The sequence below is a fragment of the Coregonus clupeaformis genome, chromosome 33 (assembly GCF_020615455.1).
Source record: "Coregonus clupeaformis isolate EN_2021a chromosome 33, ASM2061545v1, whole genome shotgun sequence".
Classification (NCBI taxonomy): Eukaryota; Metazoa; Chordata; class Actinopteri; order Salmoniformes; family Salmonidae; genus Coregonus; species Coregonus clupeaformis.
Genome location: NC_059224.1, coordinates 5,424,215 through 5,441,796, shown reverse-complemented (window position 1 = coordinate 5,441,796; position 17,582 = coordinate 5,424,215). Strand labels below are relative to the sequence as shown.

Genomic DNA, 17,582 nt, shown 5'->3' with positions numbered 1-17,582 from the left:
TCTGGATTTTTTTGTTGTTATTCTGTCTCTCACTGTTCAAATAAACCTACCATTAAAATTATAGACTGATCATGTCTTTGTCAGTGGGCAAACATACAAAATCAGCAGGGGATCAAATACTTTTTTCCCTCACGGTATAGTATTGGATATCCCAGCTCAGCCTAGCAACTGATTGGATATCCCAGCTCAGCCTAGCAACTGATTGGATATCCCAGCTCAGCCTAGCAACTGCACATCTGAACCCATTCAAAAGTCCCCCTCAAAGTCCCCGCCACTTACATAATGCCTGCTAACAACTTCAGAATAAAATCAAGTTATGTAGCATGACAATGCAGAGATGCAGACATTGTTCATTTTAATTGTGAATAGCGGGGCATGAATCACCCCAGTGCTGATGGACACAGCGGGAGAAAGGTTGAACACACCAATTGTTATGTGTCAAGTGGTCCATTGTTAAAGCCCTCGATACTTGTCTTCGCTGGAGAAGGACATAACACATGCTTGCCATTTTATTCCCAGCAACAGGCAATCACACTAGACATTAGAGGCTGCTGCTGCCTATTGAAATCACTGGCCACTTTAAGAAATGGAACACTAGTCACTTTAATAATGTTTACATATCTTGCATTACTCATCTCATATGTACAGTGGGGGAAAAAAAGTATTTAGTCAGCCACCAATTGTGCAAGTTCTCCCACTTAAAAATATGAGAGAGGCCTGTAATTTTCATCATAGGTACACGTCAACTATGACAGACAAAATGAGATTTTTTTTTCCAGAAAATCACATTGTAGGATTTTTAATGAATTTATTTGCAAATTATGGTGGAAAATAAGTCTTTGGTCACCTACAAACAAGCAAGATTTCTGGCTCTCACAGACCTGTAACTTCTTCTTTAAGAGGCTCCTCTGTCCTCCACTCGTTACCTGTATTAATGGCACCTGTTTGAACTTGTTATCAGTATAAAAGACACCTGTCCACAACCTCAAACAGTCACACTCCAAACTCCACTATGGCCAAGACCAAAGAGCTGTCAAAGGACACCAGAAACAAAATTGTAGACCTGCACCAGGCTGGGAAGACTGAATCTGCAATAGGTAAGCAGCTTGGTTTGAAGAAATCAACTGTGGGAGCAATTATTAGGAAATGGAAGACATACAAGACCACTGATAATCTCCCCTCGATCTGGGGCTCCACGCAAGATCTCACCCCGTGGGGTCAAAATGATCACAAGAACGGTGAGCAAAAATCCCAGAACCACACGGGGGGGACCTAGTGAATGACCTGCAGAGAGCTGGGACCAAAGTAACAAAGCCTACCATCAGTAACACACTACGCCGCCAGGGACTCAAATCCTGCAGTGCCAGACGTGTCCCCCCTGCTTAAGCCAGTACATGTCCAGGCCCGTCTGAAGTTTGCTAGAGTGCATTTGGATGATCCAGAAGAGGATTGGGAGAATGTCATATGGTCAGATGAAACCAAAATAGAACTTTTTTGGTAAAAACTCATCTCGTCGTGTTTGGAGGACAAAGAATGCTGAGTTGCATCCAAAGAACACCATACCTACTGTGAAGCATGGGGGTGGAAACATCATGCTTTGGGGGCTGTTTTTCTGCAAAGGGACCAGGACGACTGATCCGTGTAAAGGAAAGAATGAATGGGGCCATGTATCGTGAGATTTTGCGTAAAACCTCCTTCCATCAGCAAGGGCATTGAAGATGAAACGTGGCTGGGTCTTTCAGCATGACAATGATCCCAAACACACCGCCCGGGCAACGAAGGAGTGGCTTCGTAAGAAGCATTTCAAGGTCCTGGAGTGGCCTAGCCAGTCTCCAGATCTCAACCCCATAGAAAATCTTTGGAGGGAGTTGAAAGTCCGTGTTGCCCAGCGACAGCCCCAAAACATCACTGCTCTAGAGGAGATCTGCATGGAGGAATGGGCCAAAATACCAGCAACAGTGTGTGAAAACCTTGTGAAGACTTACAGAAAACGTTTGACCTGTGTCATTGCCAACAAAGGGTATATAACAAAGTATTGAGAAACTTTTGTTATTGACCAAATACTTATTTTCCACCATAATTTGCAAATAAATTCATTAAAAATCCTACAATGTGATTTTCTGGATTTTTTTTTCTCATTTTGTCTGTCATAGTTGACATGTACCTATGATGAAAATTACAGGCCTCTCTCATCTTTTTAAGTGCGAGAACTTGCACAATTGGTGGCTGACTAAATACTTTTTTTCCCCCACTGTATATACTGTATTCTATAATATTCTACTGTATCTTAGTCCATGCTGCTCTGTCATTGCTTGTCCATATATGTATATATTCTTAAATTCCATTCCTTACTTAGATTTGTGTGTATTGGGTATATGTTGTGAAATTGTTAGATATTACTTGTTAGATATTACTGCACTGTCGGAGCTAGAAGCACAAGCATATCGCTACACCCGCAATAACATCTGCCAAACACGTGTATGTGACAAATAAAATGTGATTTGATTTGACTGATTGTTTACTCTGACAGACTGCTTGTCCCTGTTAAAAACCTTTCCTCCAATGAGGTTGGTGCTTTTTTGCTTTTGCATCGTAAGTTGTTTGGCCACAGCAGTCCACGTACTGCTCTCTTTCTCTCTCTCTCTCTCTCTCTCTCTCTCTCTCTCTCTCTCTCTCTCTCTCTCTCTCTCGCTGTTTCTCTGCTGCAGGTCTGTGGCACTGCGATGGCTCCCACAGAAGGAGCAGTAGGGAGCAGGCAGGCAGGCAATGTGTGTATAGCTTTGAAATGACCAGGGAGTGTAGAACAGTGGATAAAACCCTGTAAGCAGGCCCTGGCACGGCTCCCCGATTGCCTGCCTTCCGTGTGGGCCGCGGCCTGGGGGGACTAATCCTTTGGCATGGGCGCGTGCGGGTCACACATGTTGAGTGTGTGTTTGTTTGTGTGTGTGTGGCTGGAGACCCAAGCTGCAGCCTGCAGGATGAAGACGACCTGGGGCCAGATTAAAAGCCCTCCCTAATGACAAAGACGCCTTCTATCCACATGACCAGCCGGCACACAGACACAGTCCCCTCAGAAAGCATCAATGATACAGCAGTACATCCCTAACTGCACAGTGAGTGTGGTTTGGAGGTTGATTTGAATAAACTGGTGACCTGTCCTGACATAATGTAAGTCCACTGGAGATTGTGAGGCTAGTTCCTTGACCTCTATATCCTCCTTGGTATTTTGCTGTTTTCGCTAAGTGGGCGGTAGGTAGGTCGTGGCGGAAGATGACTGGCTGGTTTTCTGAAACTGTTTTCTCATAGGCTGGTTTCTCACAGGCTACTTTCTAACAGGCTGGTTTCTGACAGGCTGGTTTCTGACAAGCTGGTTTTCTGACAGGCTGCTTTTTGACAGGCTGGTTTCTGACAGGCTGGTTTTCTGACAGGCTGCTTTTTGACAGGCTGCTTTCTGACAGGCTGCTTTTTGACAGGCTGCTTACTGACTTGTCAACCTGCACCCTGCAGATTTGTGCATGGCTGCATGCGGCGTCTCCTCTCCTGCATGTTATCTTGTCAGTTAAGGTGACCTGAGGGGCCCATGGGGAGTGGAGCAATCTCTGTCCCACAGCAATTTCTCGGGGCTACGGTCTACAGCGGTCTACCCTTATGAAACAGGTATGATTTGTAGGTGTGTTACATTGGTGGCACTCAAGTATGTAATTCTTCATTAGTGGGAATATCATCAACATTTAATTGAATGAGGCAAGCTATTGAAAGTTCAACAATGGGAATTGAGTTAATTATTGCAGGAGAAGTCTATAAATATAACTGGTTAATAGGGGTGGCCTCTGCACACTGCTGCTGCAGTGGGGATCTGGAGAGACGGCCCCATAGAGCGAACAAGCAGCAGAGCTGAGGGACTATGCAGCAGAGCCGAGGGGCCATGCAGCGGAGCCGAGGGACCATGCAGCAGAGCCGAGGGGCCATGCAGCGGAGCCGAGGGACCATGTAGCGGAGCCGAGGGGCCATGCAGCGGAGCCGAGGGGCCATGCAGCGGAGCCGAGGGACCATGCAGCGGAGCCGAGGGGCCATGCAGCGGAGCCGAGGGACCATGCAGCGGAGCCGAGGGACCATGCAGCGGAGCCGAGGGGCCATGCAGCGGAGCCGAGGGACCATGCAGAAGAGCCGAGGGGCCAGGCAGCGGAGCTGAGGGGCCAGGCAGTAGAGTTGAGGGACCATGCAGCAGTCCCACTGACACCACTGTATACTCTGTGACACACACAGGTGCAAGGAAGTAGAGCCACAGACACACACACACATACACTCATACACACATGGACACATACACACATGGACACACAACCCTTTACATAGACTTTCTTCAAATTATTAAACGTCATACATATTGACACCATATATCCACATGGGAAGTAGTTGCACTCGGCCACCTCTCACACAAGGTGACAGCATAAGGTGATGAAAGCTCACATGTCCACTGATGGATACCGCATAATGACACTTGACTTGTCCTTACCTCAACCATCACAAAGGCACATAGCTAACCATACTTCAAATTCGTCATACATCACTGGTACAGGACTATATACGCAACACTGTATGCAATAGGCTACTTGACACTATTATTAAGCCTATTGAAAGGTCAGTGTTAACGTTTTCCTCCAGGCACACAATTGTGCATTCTGATTTGCGTGCATTCTTGCCCCGCAGTATAGAGCCATGGAGAAGCCCCGAAGTCTAGACCAAACCTTGGGGTTGTGAGAATATAATTCAAGGTGAGCACACAAACAGGTATATTGGTACCTCGGAGCTATGGGATCTTTCACCTCAATTTCATACTGGTATATCAAACTGTGAATATCCCAGTGGCCAGGGTCAGTCAGTTATTAAAGGGTGGATGCTCAGGAAGGATGCAGACCGATATTAGATTGCGTTTCTCCAATACTGCAGCACTCTAAAGTCGGTACCTCTTGGGTAGCATGATAGGGCTTGCCTCATCCGCACTGAGCCAAACCTATTTTGCCTCAGCGGCAACCAGCGAATAATGTGTGGTCAAAGAAAGCGACGTTGTAGTTCAGAGTGATCGATGACCGGCTGTCATGACGGTCCAGTTGTTTTCAGTTCAGTTGTAACCGAGCTCTCTACGAGAGAATTATCTATTGTTGCAAACTATCACGTGTACGCGCATGACACCCTCGGAAAAGTTGCAGTTGGCGGAATCCGGCGAAGTGTTTTATCATATGGACCAAAGACTGTACATGAAGACTGCACCTGGAACGACGGAGTTAATGATTGTTTCATCATCTGCGCACCTATTCTTCTGCACTAGGAATTTAAGGGGAGGGGGTGGTGCCAGACCGAGGTGACATGACTTTGCTACCCGAATGTAACAATTAGGCGAACCTTGATGAAATCAGATTGGTTTCAATTAATATGCGCGGCAGAGCGCAGTCGGGTGCTTGTAGCCTAGTTCTGCGGCCACATCCAGTTTAATCATTTCACTGAAGAGGATGATTTTATATTGATATGCAGTAGTAGATTTAGTGCTACTTTGAAGGCAACCAGTGATATAATTCATTTAAAATGCAATGGAAGCTTATTTTCTGAAATTTAAAGGGCAGAATCTGGGATTTGCGAGGGAATGCTGAATTGATTGGAGACCATCGGAATTGCCCGCCCTGTGTCATTCATTGCCTCTTGTGCAGGCACGGAAATTTCACGCGCTGTTCTAGCAATCCAACAGCTGAACAGCGTTGTCTCGGCGGCACATGCAAACTGTCCGCTCCACCACTTCCCATCTCCGCTCCACCACTTCCCATCTCCGCTCCGGCCACAAGAAATGAGGACGGCGTCCGGAGCATATTCTGTGTGAAGCTGCGAAAACGGGCAATTCCTTCGGTCTCTCCCGTCTGCAGTGAGGCAAGAACGAAAAGTCGCCGTTTGGCCGAGCTGCAGCCATGGACCAGGACGAGAACAAGAGCGTCTCTAAAAAGACCATAATCGCAAAGATTTTCAAAGTTCGCAAGAGGAGAGAGATGCTTTTCGTGCAAGTGTGTTTTCTCTGCAGTGTCCTCTTCATGGCGTGGAGCATGTCAGCACTTCTGACAAAGACAGGTGAGTGTGAGCGGTGGAAACTGCTGATAAACGCGGGGCAGGGAGGACGAAACAGCTGAGAATTCTGCAGTGTAATCGTGCACTCTATAACCAGCAAGCCATTAACTACATAGTCTACAGATAATTGTCTTTCGCCACGGTCATGAAAATACATTTTCAAGGACATGCAAGCGGAGCATTCAGTCCAAATCATTTATGGTGCCCCCCCCAGCATTTCCGGATATTTATCTGCATTAAACCGATGGAGAGATAAGATGGAACCACCGATAGCGTGCAGGGTTATTACTCTTAATTATTCAGGGAAAAAAGCGTAACGAATGTTTTATACCAGTGTCGAGAGAAACTGCATTTAGTCTCAATGTCGACGCAGTGGCTGTAGCCTGGCCTATGTTTGCCTCTGCATGCTGTTATTACAGAACTCTCATGTACCTGTTAATTGTGAGGAAACCTTCTCGGCAATATGGATCACACTGATATCATATTTCTCTTCCTCGTTTTCGAGTATGAGTCGGTCTGTCCATATGCCGCAGTGTGCGCAGCGGCAACGACACGTTTCTAAGAGAAGCGGGCACGGTGGCTAACACACATTGACAAGCATGTAGCAGCCTTCATCACCGCGGATGAATCATGGAACCCCACAAATATTTTAAAGTTGCTTATGTGTTTGTTGGTCGACATTTGGTTTGAGCGTTGACATCCTACGGCAAAACGTGCCTGTGCCAGGCGCATCATCAGTCACCCAGCGGTTGAGAGAAAGGGAGCGAGTGAGCGTAGGCTTGTGGTAATACTGGCATCATTGCGTCTCGCCCGGGGCTTTGCACACTGGAACACCTTAATCACTCTCCAGCATCATGCTCCCTGGTTGCGCAAGGAGTTGGAGAGATACGATTACGCAGAGGCCGTAGAAGATTAGACACTCATTTGGGACATTACCTAAACATGAGGAGGAGTGCTCTCTCTCTGGCTAATACATTATTCACAGCTGCTCAGAGGTGTGCTCTGTGTAAACTTGTACGTTTCAGATGGCTTACCATGCATGATGTGTGTGTGAGAGAGAGACATGCCCAAGAACCAAAGGACCCCCATGCACTTGTTGTAAGACTCACCTCAGGCGTGTGTGAACATTTACATGCTCACATAATCAGATTTTCCCACACATTAGGATGATGTAATCACACATTAGGATGATGTTGGTATACCCGAGCCGTCAAGGTGAAAAATCTGTATATGTGCCCTTGAGCAAGGCACTTAACCCTAATTTGCTCCAGGGGCACCGTACTACTAAGACTGACCCTGTAAAACAACAGATTTCACTGCATCTATCCAGTGTATGTGACAATAAAACATTTGTTATTTATTTTTATCACACAGACAAGTAGCCCTGTAAGTTGGCTTTTGAACAGAACATCATATGTATGACTGACAAGTCCCACTGATAAGCACTCTGTCACTCAGACTGTCTTAATCTTGTTCTGACACGAATGGAGATTTCACCAGAGATCAATTACAAATGACCAATGGCTGTCAAAACCAGCCTACTTTGTTTAGACAGCCATGTTTAGGATGGACGCAATAAGCTTGGAGAGCACACACCAGGTAACGCTCCAATTTCAACATTAATATATTCACCTGACATGTTTGGATTCAGAGTAATAGTAGTGTACATAGGGGATTTGCTGCCGGAGACTAGCATAGGCCGTCCTCTCTGCCTGCGGTGATCACGCAGGTAAGGGATGAGCAAAATCTGATTTGTTCTCAAAATGCTTTTAACCCTGGCCCTCCACCTCTCCTACCCAGTAGTAGAACATGTCCATCTGATGTCAATCACTCCGACCCTTGAACTCAGAAACTAATAAATCACCACACTATGTTGTGTAGGCCTATATCAGCGTGCACGGATATATTGGAGTTTTTATTAATTACATTACAAACAACAAGAGGCTTAAAAGATTATTCTGGAATGATATCATGCAGACAAGCTCATCTCCAAAAGGCTCTCTGGGGACCAAAGTAAAGGCTTTGGTCAGTAATGGCTTGCCTTTATTTTGCGTTTAATCAAGGTTGCTGACGTGTGTGCCGTGATTGTCGGCCATAAGAGGGTATTTGATAAGAGGGCGTGCTGTGTGAACGCCAACCATGATGGGACATGTAACATGTTTGACCGTCACCTTTTGTGAGGTGAGGCAGGTGTTTGATCAGAGAGAAATATAACCCCTCACCTCCCCTGTACTCATCCCTCACTCCCCCCCCCCGAACTCATCTGACTGCTCTCATTCCTGAACCACCATAAGACTAGTAACCAGGCATTCATCATTGCATACTATGCCTCTGTCCCTTCTCTGACTCTGATGGGAGTACTCCAGGGTTGGTTATGTCTGTGACAAATGTAGTGCCAAGCTGAATGGGCCAGATTAATGGGAATTGAGTGATGGACTACTTAAGGGTTATGCCCCTCTGTTCTATCAAGGATGGCATCTCCATCGTCTCTCACCCTCCATTTTGAGGGTGTATGTCTCCATGATGGAAAAGGTAGAGTACGGTTGACAGTGGTTACAGAGCTAGGGCCAGGCCCCGGTCTGACAGGTGTGTGTGTTGTAGGGTGATGTTGATTGGGGGAGAGGTGGCTGGGACATCAGGGCAGGGAGGCGGAGAGGAGCTGTGTTCGTGCGGGAGCCGCTCGTGGCACAGGAAGGTGGCAGAGATTTATAGGCATCCTTGGTCCGTCTCCCTCGCCAGCTGATTGGACCGAGTTGCAGGATAATTTCGCCCTCTGTTTCTCTCCGTCTCTCCGTCTCTCTCTTGCAGCATATTGCAGTCAAAGGTAGCTAGATGCTCCTCTGTTTGGCTAATGTCTTTGCGTTCTGCCTCAAGGCAGCAAATTAGTTTGGGTTTTTAAGACTCTTTCTCTGTAACCTAGCTTGTTTTGCCTTGCAATTTCCATGGTTTCATCCTGAGGCTTTTATCTCCTATTGAATTCAGACGTTGTAACGCATCTTAATTGTCTTACCTCAAAGCTCAAGTCTGGTTGGTCTGTTCTGTTCTTTTCAATGACTTGACCAACAATCAATATCCAAAGGGAAAGGTTAGTTAGTCATTCGGTTAAGACTGTAATCATTTTCTGTTGGTGGTTGAAATCAGTGAGCCTATAATCTAACTGCGGTCCAACACTGAGAGCCTGCAAATCTGGGTTATTTGCTCATTAAAATTTCATTCAAAAGCTCCTGAAAACCTTTGAGAAATGACTGAACAAAAGCCACAAACGTCAGAAGTTGACTGTGTGTATGGGTGATTTGCATCCAGTAATCAGGAATTAAACATTCTCATTTTGTATTCATCCCACTAAAAACCCTTGAAACATTCAAACCTGAATGGAAGGGGGAAATGTAATTAAATCCACTCCATCGTACAATACGATTTATTATCCATTGTGGTAGAAATGCATATCTATCAGTTAAGCATCGTAATGATTAACATTAAGATGGTTGACATGATTTGTGAATGAATCAGTGATTTTTGAGCAGCTTTTTCAGATACATTGGTTATGTCCGGTTCAGTGTTTACTCAGCCTCTTTGTAACGTGTGTTTTGATGAGCAAGGATGCCTCTTTTTCTTTCTTACAGGGCATGGAATGATCCTGGAGAACGGACATGAGAAGCACGAACATTGGGGAAGGAGGCTCATGGGACATGAACCCGACAACGACAATGAGACTGAGTCGAAGAACTGCACAGAGCCAGGTATGCTCCATCACTGGAGAAAACTACTGTCGTCATTGTTCTTAATGGGTTGGTCTTCTATTGGGTGACATTGGCCTTAGTTTTGTATTTATTATTTGAAAACTGATCAGTGTTTATATTTTCACACTAATCAATCAATCAAATGTATTTTATATCAGCAGTACTTTACAGATACCCAGCCTAAACCCCAAAAGAGTAACTGATCAGTGTTCTATTTAAACACTGATCAGGGTTTATTGGTCAATGCAGAGGTTTTCCTCTGGTCAATTGACCTGCAGTCTGCGTTGTTTAGTGTTGCTCCAAATCCATTTAAATCAGTTGCATTGCAATGCACATTAAAATACCTATTAGAAGTTCAGGTGTTGATTATGTTAGAGCACCCTTGGTCCTCCTAGGTGTAGAAACCCAATCTAGAATTAGGTCAGAGGGCGTGTGGTATATGGCCAATATACCACAGCTAAGGGCTGTTCTTGTGCACGACGCAACTTGGAGTGCCTGGATACAGCCCTTAGCCGTGGTATATTGGCCATATACCACAAACCCCTGAGGTGCCTTATTGCTATTATAAACTGGTTACCAATGTAATTAGAGCAGTAAAAATTAATGTTTTGTCATTGCTGTGGTATATGGTCTGATATACCACGGCTGTCATCCAATCAGCATTTAGGGCTTGAACCACCCAGTTTATAATTTTGTGTAGTACACAGAAGAAACCACTGACATTGGTGAAAGGGTTTTCCACATTTGGCTTGATAAATTGTGATGAATGCTCGGGTGTGCATGAATTCTCATTGATTTAACAGTACACCGGTAACGACAGCTGTGTATATAATTTAAATGGATACCATTTATGTATGAGTAGACTCAAGCTTCCATTCCACCGTGAATTATTGGTGTGATTCCGATCATTAGAACTTCTAAACATGTTATATGACTATAGGAAGTTGTCCCTTAAACACTCGGAGGGTGACACAATGTAACCGACACTTTGGAAGGTAATGGCTGGCTATATATAGCTCCTTTGTGACACCATGTTTGACTCAATGGAGATTGACTGTTTCTCATTACTGTCCACATAGAGCACAATCTTTTGAGGGCCTCACTGGAAGTGTTGAGGGTTGAAGCATCCTGTTATTATAAGAGGAAGTTTTGTCGGTGTTGAAGTATTCAAGCAATGCCTCCATGAACAGAATGAGTTAACACTACAAATGTATTTTGTAGAGTTAATTTTTGTTGTTGTATTACTCTCAAAGTATATTGGATTTATATTGTCAAGCGCGTTAATTTTTTTTTTTGGTGTTCACTTTATTTAAACGCAGTAGGTTCCTTTTGAGACGAGTGCCAGTTGACAAGATTAATGGCTGGAAATCGTACTACTTCTAATCCCGAAGGGGATTACCTTTATTCCCTTAATACGCCTTCTTGCCCACTGCAGACAGACTGCACCATTCATTCCCCCCCCTCTTTTGTTCTACCTTCTCCTGGCCGACCATATCTCTTTATAATATAAAAACATGCTCATTTGAGAGTCTGGTTGTGTTTCCAGAAATCGTCTCTGTGTGACCGAGACGCCCACATAGCATCCTGGCATCTCCCCCTCAGCCCACTGTGACAGAGCAGGGAGAGTTGGACTGGGGATGGCACCAGGGTAGACTGGATGGATGGATGAGAATGATTATTATCCAAGGCCTTTTTCTTTTTTTAATGCTGAGTGTGTACCACATCTGAAGCAGTGTGTAATTAGGCCAGTGTTTGGGAAGCATAGATGATCTTCCTCCTGCTTTGGTCTTCTCTCTCTTCATCATCATCACCTCAGTAGGAGAAAGTCCTTTCCTGGGTTCACCAGAGGTGCTAATGTTGATCAGAGGCGGAGGATGCTTGATGATGACCATTATCGTAAATTAGGTTTATTGGCCGTTTAGCAATATTACACTCTTAGAAATAAAGAAGTTATAAAAATGTATTATTATTTTAAAAAAAGCAAAGAATTATGTTGCTGGTACACTAGACTATGAAGTACAGGCAAATTAAAACAATGTATGATGTTTGACTTCATTCACAGGATCATTATATGTACTGGAATGCTTCTGTATTCTTTTTTTATTTTATTTTTATTTTTAACCCTTCACTTGAGTCATCATTACCCTCTCATCTAATTAAAACGTGTGTTTAGAGATCTCAATTCCCCTTTGACTGTCCCAATGATGAATGGGAACTGTAGTTCTGCTGTAACTGGAGCTATGGCTAATTTGACAACATATAATAATTCTGAGTGAAATCAGTTCTGTTTTATTGCAAAACTCAAATGTTTTATTAGCCCCTATAAGGGGAAGTGAACCAAATTGGCGAGTGAACGACTTGCTTTTGACTTCTACTTTGATACAGGCACTTACTCCAATGGTTTTCTTTCAAACCGTTAAATTTCTTTCAGGCCCCTAATGCTAATTTAAAGCCGCGGACGGGACACTGCATTGGGAAGGGAAAGGGCGATACCTAGTCAGTCAACTGACTGTTTGGATTACAGTGGTTTTAGATACTGCATCACACTAATCTGCAAGAGGGAGGGAGAGAGGTGGAGGGATGTGTGTGTGTGTGTGTGTGTATATGTTGCGTGATTTGGCAGGGGTGATGTGGGAGGGAGAGGGGAAGGTGAGTCACACTGCCCGCAAAACTGAAATGTCATGGCTCTGGCAGCCTTGAAACTGCAGTGTTTGTGTGTGTGTATATATGCGTGTCTGTGAGGGAGAGAGGGCTGGAGAAAATGCGGTACATTAGCGGCTGTAGTGTTGGGATAATTTATTTAAGGGGTGAGTGTGAGTGCCTGGATTGTGCAGATGTGGAGCGAGCGGGTGGCGGTTAGAAACGGTAGCCTGCCGGTGGCTGCAGCCCTCCCTGCTCTCCAGCCAGCCCTCCCTGCTCTCCAGCCCTCCATCCCTGCTCTCCAGCCAGCCCTCCCTGCTCTCCAGCCCTCCATCCCTGCTCTCCAGCCAGCCCTCCCTGCTCTCCAGCCAGCCCTCCCTGCTCTCCAGCCAGCCCTCCCTGCTCTCCAGCCAGCCCTCCCTGCTCTCCAGCCAGCCCTCCTTGCCCTCCATCCCTGCTCTCCAGCCCTCCATCCCTGCTCTCCAGCCAGCCCTCCCTGCTCTCCAGCCAGCCCTCCCTGCTTTCCAGCCCTCCCTCCCTGCTTTCCAGCCAGCCAGCCCTCCATCCCTGCTCTCCAGCCAGCCAGCCCTCCATCCCTGCTCTCCCTCCAGCCATCTATCCCTGCTCTCCAGCCAGCCCTCTATCCCTGCTCTCCAGCCAGCCCTCCAGCCCTGCTCTCCAGCCAGCCAGCCCTCCAGCCCTGCTCTCCAGCCAGCCAGCCCTCCAGCCCTGCTCTCCAGCCAGCCAGCCCTCCATCCCTGCTCTCCAGCCAGCCAGCCCTCCATCCCTGCTCTCCAGCCAGCCAGCCCTCCATCCCTGCTCTCCAGCCAGCCAGCCCTCCATCCCTGCTCTCCAGCCAGCCAGCCCTCCATCCCTGCTCTCCAGCCAGCCAGCCCTCCATCCCTGCTCTCCAGCCAGCCAGCCCTCCATCCCTGCTCTCCAGCCAGCCAGCCCTCCATCCCTGCTCTCCAGCCAGCCAGCCCTGCTCTCCAGCCAGCCCTCCCTGCTCTCCAGCCAGCCCTCCCTGCTCTCCAGCCAGCCCTCCCTGCTTGCCGTCCTTCGGTGACGAGGCAAGCAGGTTAGTCAACTCTGGGGAATCACCAGAAGGAGGCATTTTAAAAGGGGAATTACACAAGCAGGGGATTCTGCTGCTGCTACTGCTACCACATAATGGAACATGACCTTGCTTCCGCTTTCTCTTCAGCATGCCAACAGGAAGAACTATACAGGGCCCTGTTCATTTGGCACCAAATGGATGAAAGCGGACTGAAACGGGTCTAACAGGAAATGGCCATTTCTGTTTTCCATTGCAAAACGTTTTAAAACGTTGCAGGCCCTAAATGAACAGAACCCAGTGGAATGGGTGAGCGACTGTACTAGGCTGCATGCGGCACCTTCTCTCACTCAGATCTATATGGTCCAACACCACCTTCTCTCACTCAGATCTATATGGTCCAACGCCACCTTCTCTCACTCAGATCTATATGGTCCAACGCCACCTTCTCTCACTCAGATCTATATGGTCCAACGCCACCTTCTCTCACTCAGATCTATATGGTCCAACACCCACATCAGACATGTATTTATTCATGTACTTGAATTCAAGTCCCCTTCTCTCTCACCATTGAGAGGTTCGACTCAACACTTTGTATATTATTCATGAGTTTATGGTTTTTACTTCAATTAGCTGTTTCGAGTAATTCAGCCATGCATTAAATTGGCCACTAAGTGCATTCTGAATAGGCCCCACCGCTATAAGCTTTTGTTGCATGGCCATGGCGTGGTCCTTTAGGGGGAGTTGTGTTTTACCTATTGCCCGTTACACAGCTGAATGCTTACATTCCACAGCGGTACCCCCTTTAGGTTATTGAAGCAGCAATCTTCTGGTCCAACAAGTCTGCTTCCCCTCCCGCCACTACAACTAGCCTGCCCTGGCACTCTATTGCCCTGTACACGACGCTCACACGTCTGAAGTGACTCGTGCGTCGTCAATCTACTTGAGCAGAAGCGGTGTGTGTGTGTGTGTGCGCTTGTTGTGTAGTGGGTTTACCCAGCCATGTGGTGGGGAGGTTGAGGGAAGGTTGGAATGTGATGGGGAGGCACAGCTTGGACTGATACGTCAACTGCCACCTGCCAACCGTGGGAGTTGCAGTGTTGACATGGTTTCTAGGTGCCACGGCAACATGCTCAGATGTGCAGCCTGACCTTGACCAGCTCCCCAGAGAGTGGACTGAATGATGTGGGCCTCCATTGATGATGTCACATAATTATTGTTTACCTATGATGTCATTCGTCATGCCTGCCAATGATGTCTATCTGGTCACGCAAATGAGTCATTATCTACAAATAATGAGTCGCGATCGGTTACTTGCAACTTTCATCATTTATTTTTCCAGTTGAATATTATGTTTTGCAGTGTGTATTTCAGAAAATAATCAACACCCTCTTGACCAATCAGAATGTAATATTCTGCAATGCTGTGGTATGAATTTCAATAATGGCATTTCTTGTGGGGGACCTTATTGATTTGGTTTGGTCATTGGCAGAATGGTATCAGAACTGGCTAGTGTGATGAGTGGTCTGTCTGTGTGTCTGTCTGTCCTGACATGGGTCTGGGACAACAGACAGACGGACCCCTATACTGAGCCTTGTTATGTAAGGCCTCAGCATACATCTATCAATCAGATTACAGACTAATTGCATTAAATTACAGCATAGTTAGTGTGTTCTGTTTGATTATGGCTGATAAGTGAATGGACATTTGAAAGGTGCAACTAGGGCTGTTGTGGTGACCGTATTACCGCCACACCGGCGGTCAAGAGTCATGAAAGCAGTCAAATTCCACATGACCGTTTAGTCACGGTAATTAGGCTTCTCCAAGCTCTGATGCTGCTGATGGTCATTAGTAGCCTACCAAACTTGCTAACTGCCTGGTACTCAGCACTCTATTGTCCCTCTAATCACTCTGACATCAATGCAAATATAATCGAAAATCTAATCAAACACTTCATGAGAGCCCATGAGCTCATGTTGCACAACATTTCTATAGGCTATGCAATTGCACGAGAAAACAGAGTGATGACCTCTATTAAAAAGAGGAGGATCCCATCAGCTTTCTATAGGCTAGGCCTACTATATTTATTTCTCAACTTTCCTAATATTAAGCACATTGCTTATCTTTCATGCCAGCCTACCTGGCTGGCATGAAAATGAATCACGGGAAAAGCGTCCTCCATTTGCTATTTAAGTGCATAGATTACATGTATTTTTTCCCCTGCCCCTGTTTCGATACAGGTGCATGATAATGGTCCATTCTAAATCAAAACAAATGTCACATATATTATTTAGTATATGTGAAGACAATTAAATCAAGAATAGTCTGATGGGTGACAATATTAGCCTATCACTTGTGAATGATATATTATCACTTTGTGACTTTTTCTAATCTTAGTCGCACACCTCATGTAGCCTAGCCCATAGGCCTATATGTTTTGATAAGGTTTGTATCACAACTAAAGTGGCCAAATAACTTATTTAAAATTAAGCACATTAATCTGCTTTACAAAGAGTGTAGAGCCTAACTGGCATACATAAGCAGCGTGTGAGTTTCAAGTTTGGGGAAGATATTTTCACCATAAAAATGCACCTTTTATAATAAAAGCATTACATGCATGATCGCATTTGCGGTCACTTTTGATAATGGTGTTTTCCCACTAATGGCATATTCGTGCTTATAGCCTACTCATTGCTGTACTTATAATTTGAAGAAATAGCCTAATAGTTGATCAACATTTTAAGCTAAACGTTCTGATCTGTTGCGTCAGCCACATTGCGTAAAAAAAGTTTTTTTGATGCTAGTGATTGTATTAATTTGAGATCTATCGCATCCCACAACTGTCCCAGACTATGTTTGGAATATTTATTTCTCGCACAGAATAGAATAGGTCAACTTTTGTACTATGGGGGATAGTAGATTGACATAGGCTAGTGCTTTGGCTGTTCGTTAGGCCTACTCATCTTGTTGGCTGTGGACAGTTTTTTTTCCAATATCTTCAATATGCACCTTGGAATTGGATAAGGACGCGTGCAGTTGTGTCCCCAATGTGTCTGTTTTCACATGTAGCTTGTGAGAAAGACCCAATCACGTGATGGAGAGCCATGTGAGTAAGAGGTGCTTGGGAGCGCGCAGCACTCAGGGAGAAGGGCACAACGCAGCACTCAGGGAGAAGGGCACAACGCAGCACTACGGGCCAAGGGCACAATGGCCACTGGCCGCAAAAGGCACACAGGGGATGCCGCCGGGAAATTCGGCACACAGGGGATGCCGCCGGGAAATTCGGCACACAGGGGATGCCGCCGGGAAATTCGAGGCATTATCAAGTGCTTGTCAAATTGTGAATGAGAGACTGATGAAGTGTGTGCAGCCTGCGCAAGAAACAAAGCAGAGCTCATGCCTTTCATGATCCTTTTTTCAAGTCATCATTAGTCGCATCATGCAGCCTTAGAATGTATTAAACATCCAAACATATAGCCCAATGTTTGTAGAACAACTAAAGTTACATTAATAACTCTAAATTAAACATATAGGAGGACCTATTTTCTTTGTTAACCGCTCAACACAGAATAGCCGCATGTGCGCACTCCCTCAAATCCTTTGGAGAAAATATGATTTTTATTTAATTCAGCGTTGTTCAATTGTATTCTTCATACTATAAAACAATATAAAATAATGCCACGGAATTCTAAGCAAATCTTGTCTGCTAAATGAACTAGTGTAGCCCACAGCCATATGGCATAGCCAGGACCTAACACAACTCAGCGTATGCTATTCTGTGCTTCTGAAATAGACAACATTTTCGTCATCATGTTTCTTTAGACCTGTCTAAAATAAATAATGGATTTATTGTGAAGGTGTAGGCTATATTACATGGATTTATTAGACTTTTTTAAATGTAGATGTTCCAATGGTCTGCATCAGTGGCTTGTTGGCTATGTGTGGAAGCCAGGAGATGCTAAATGTGTTTGTTAATGAACAGTCAATTACCGTGAGAACGACAGTTATTTGCTTGACAATCACCGGCTGACTAAATT

The 17,582-nt window shown here is 45.5% G+C and overlaps 1 protein-coding gene across 1 annotated transcript in view; it reads left to right on the top strand.

Annotated features, from left to right (window-relative positions):
• The first annotated feature begins 5,229 nt into the window (after positions 1 to 5,229).
• LOC121548541 (sodium/potassium/calcium exchanger 4) overlaps positions 5,230 to 17,582 on the top strand; it is a 44,750-nt gene continuing 32,397 nt past the window's right edge. The window contains exons 1-2 of the mRNA XM_041860009.2: positions 5,230 to 6,114; positions 9,735 to 9,851. Of these exons, the coding sequence (XP_041715943.1) occupies positions 5,958 to 6,114; positions 9,735 to 9,851 (274 nt within the window). The 5' untranslated portion in view covers positions 5,230 to 5,957. The remainder of the gene's footprint in view (positions 6,115 to 9,734; positions 9,852 to 17,582) is intronic.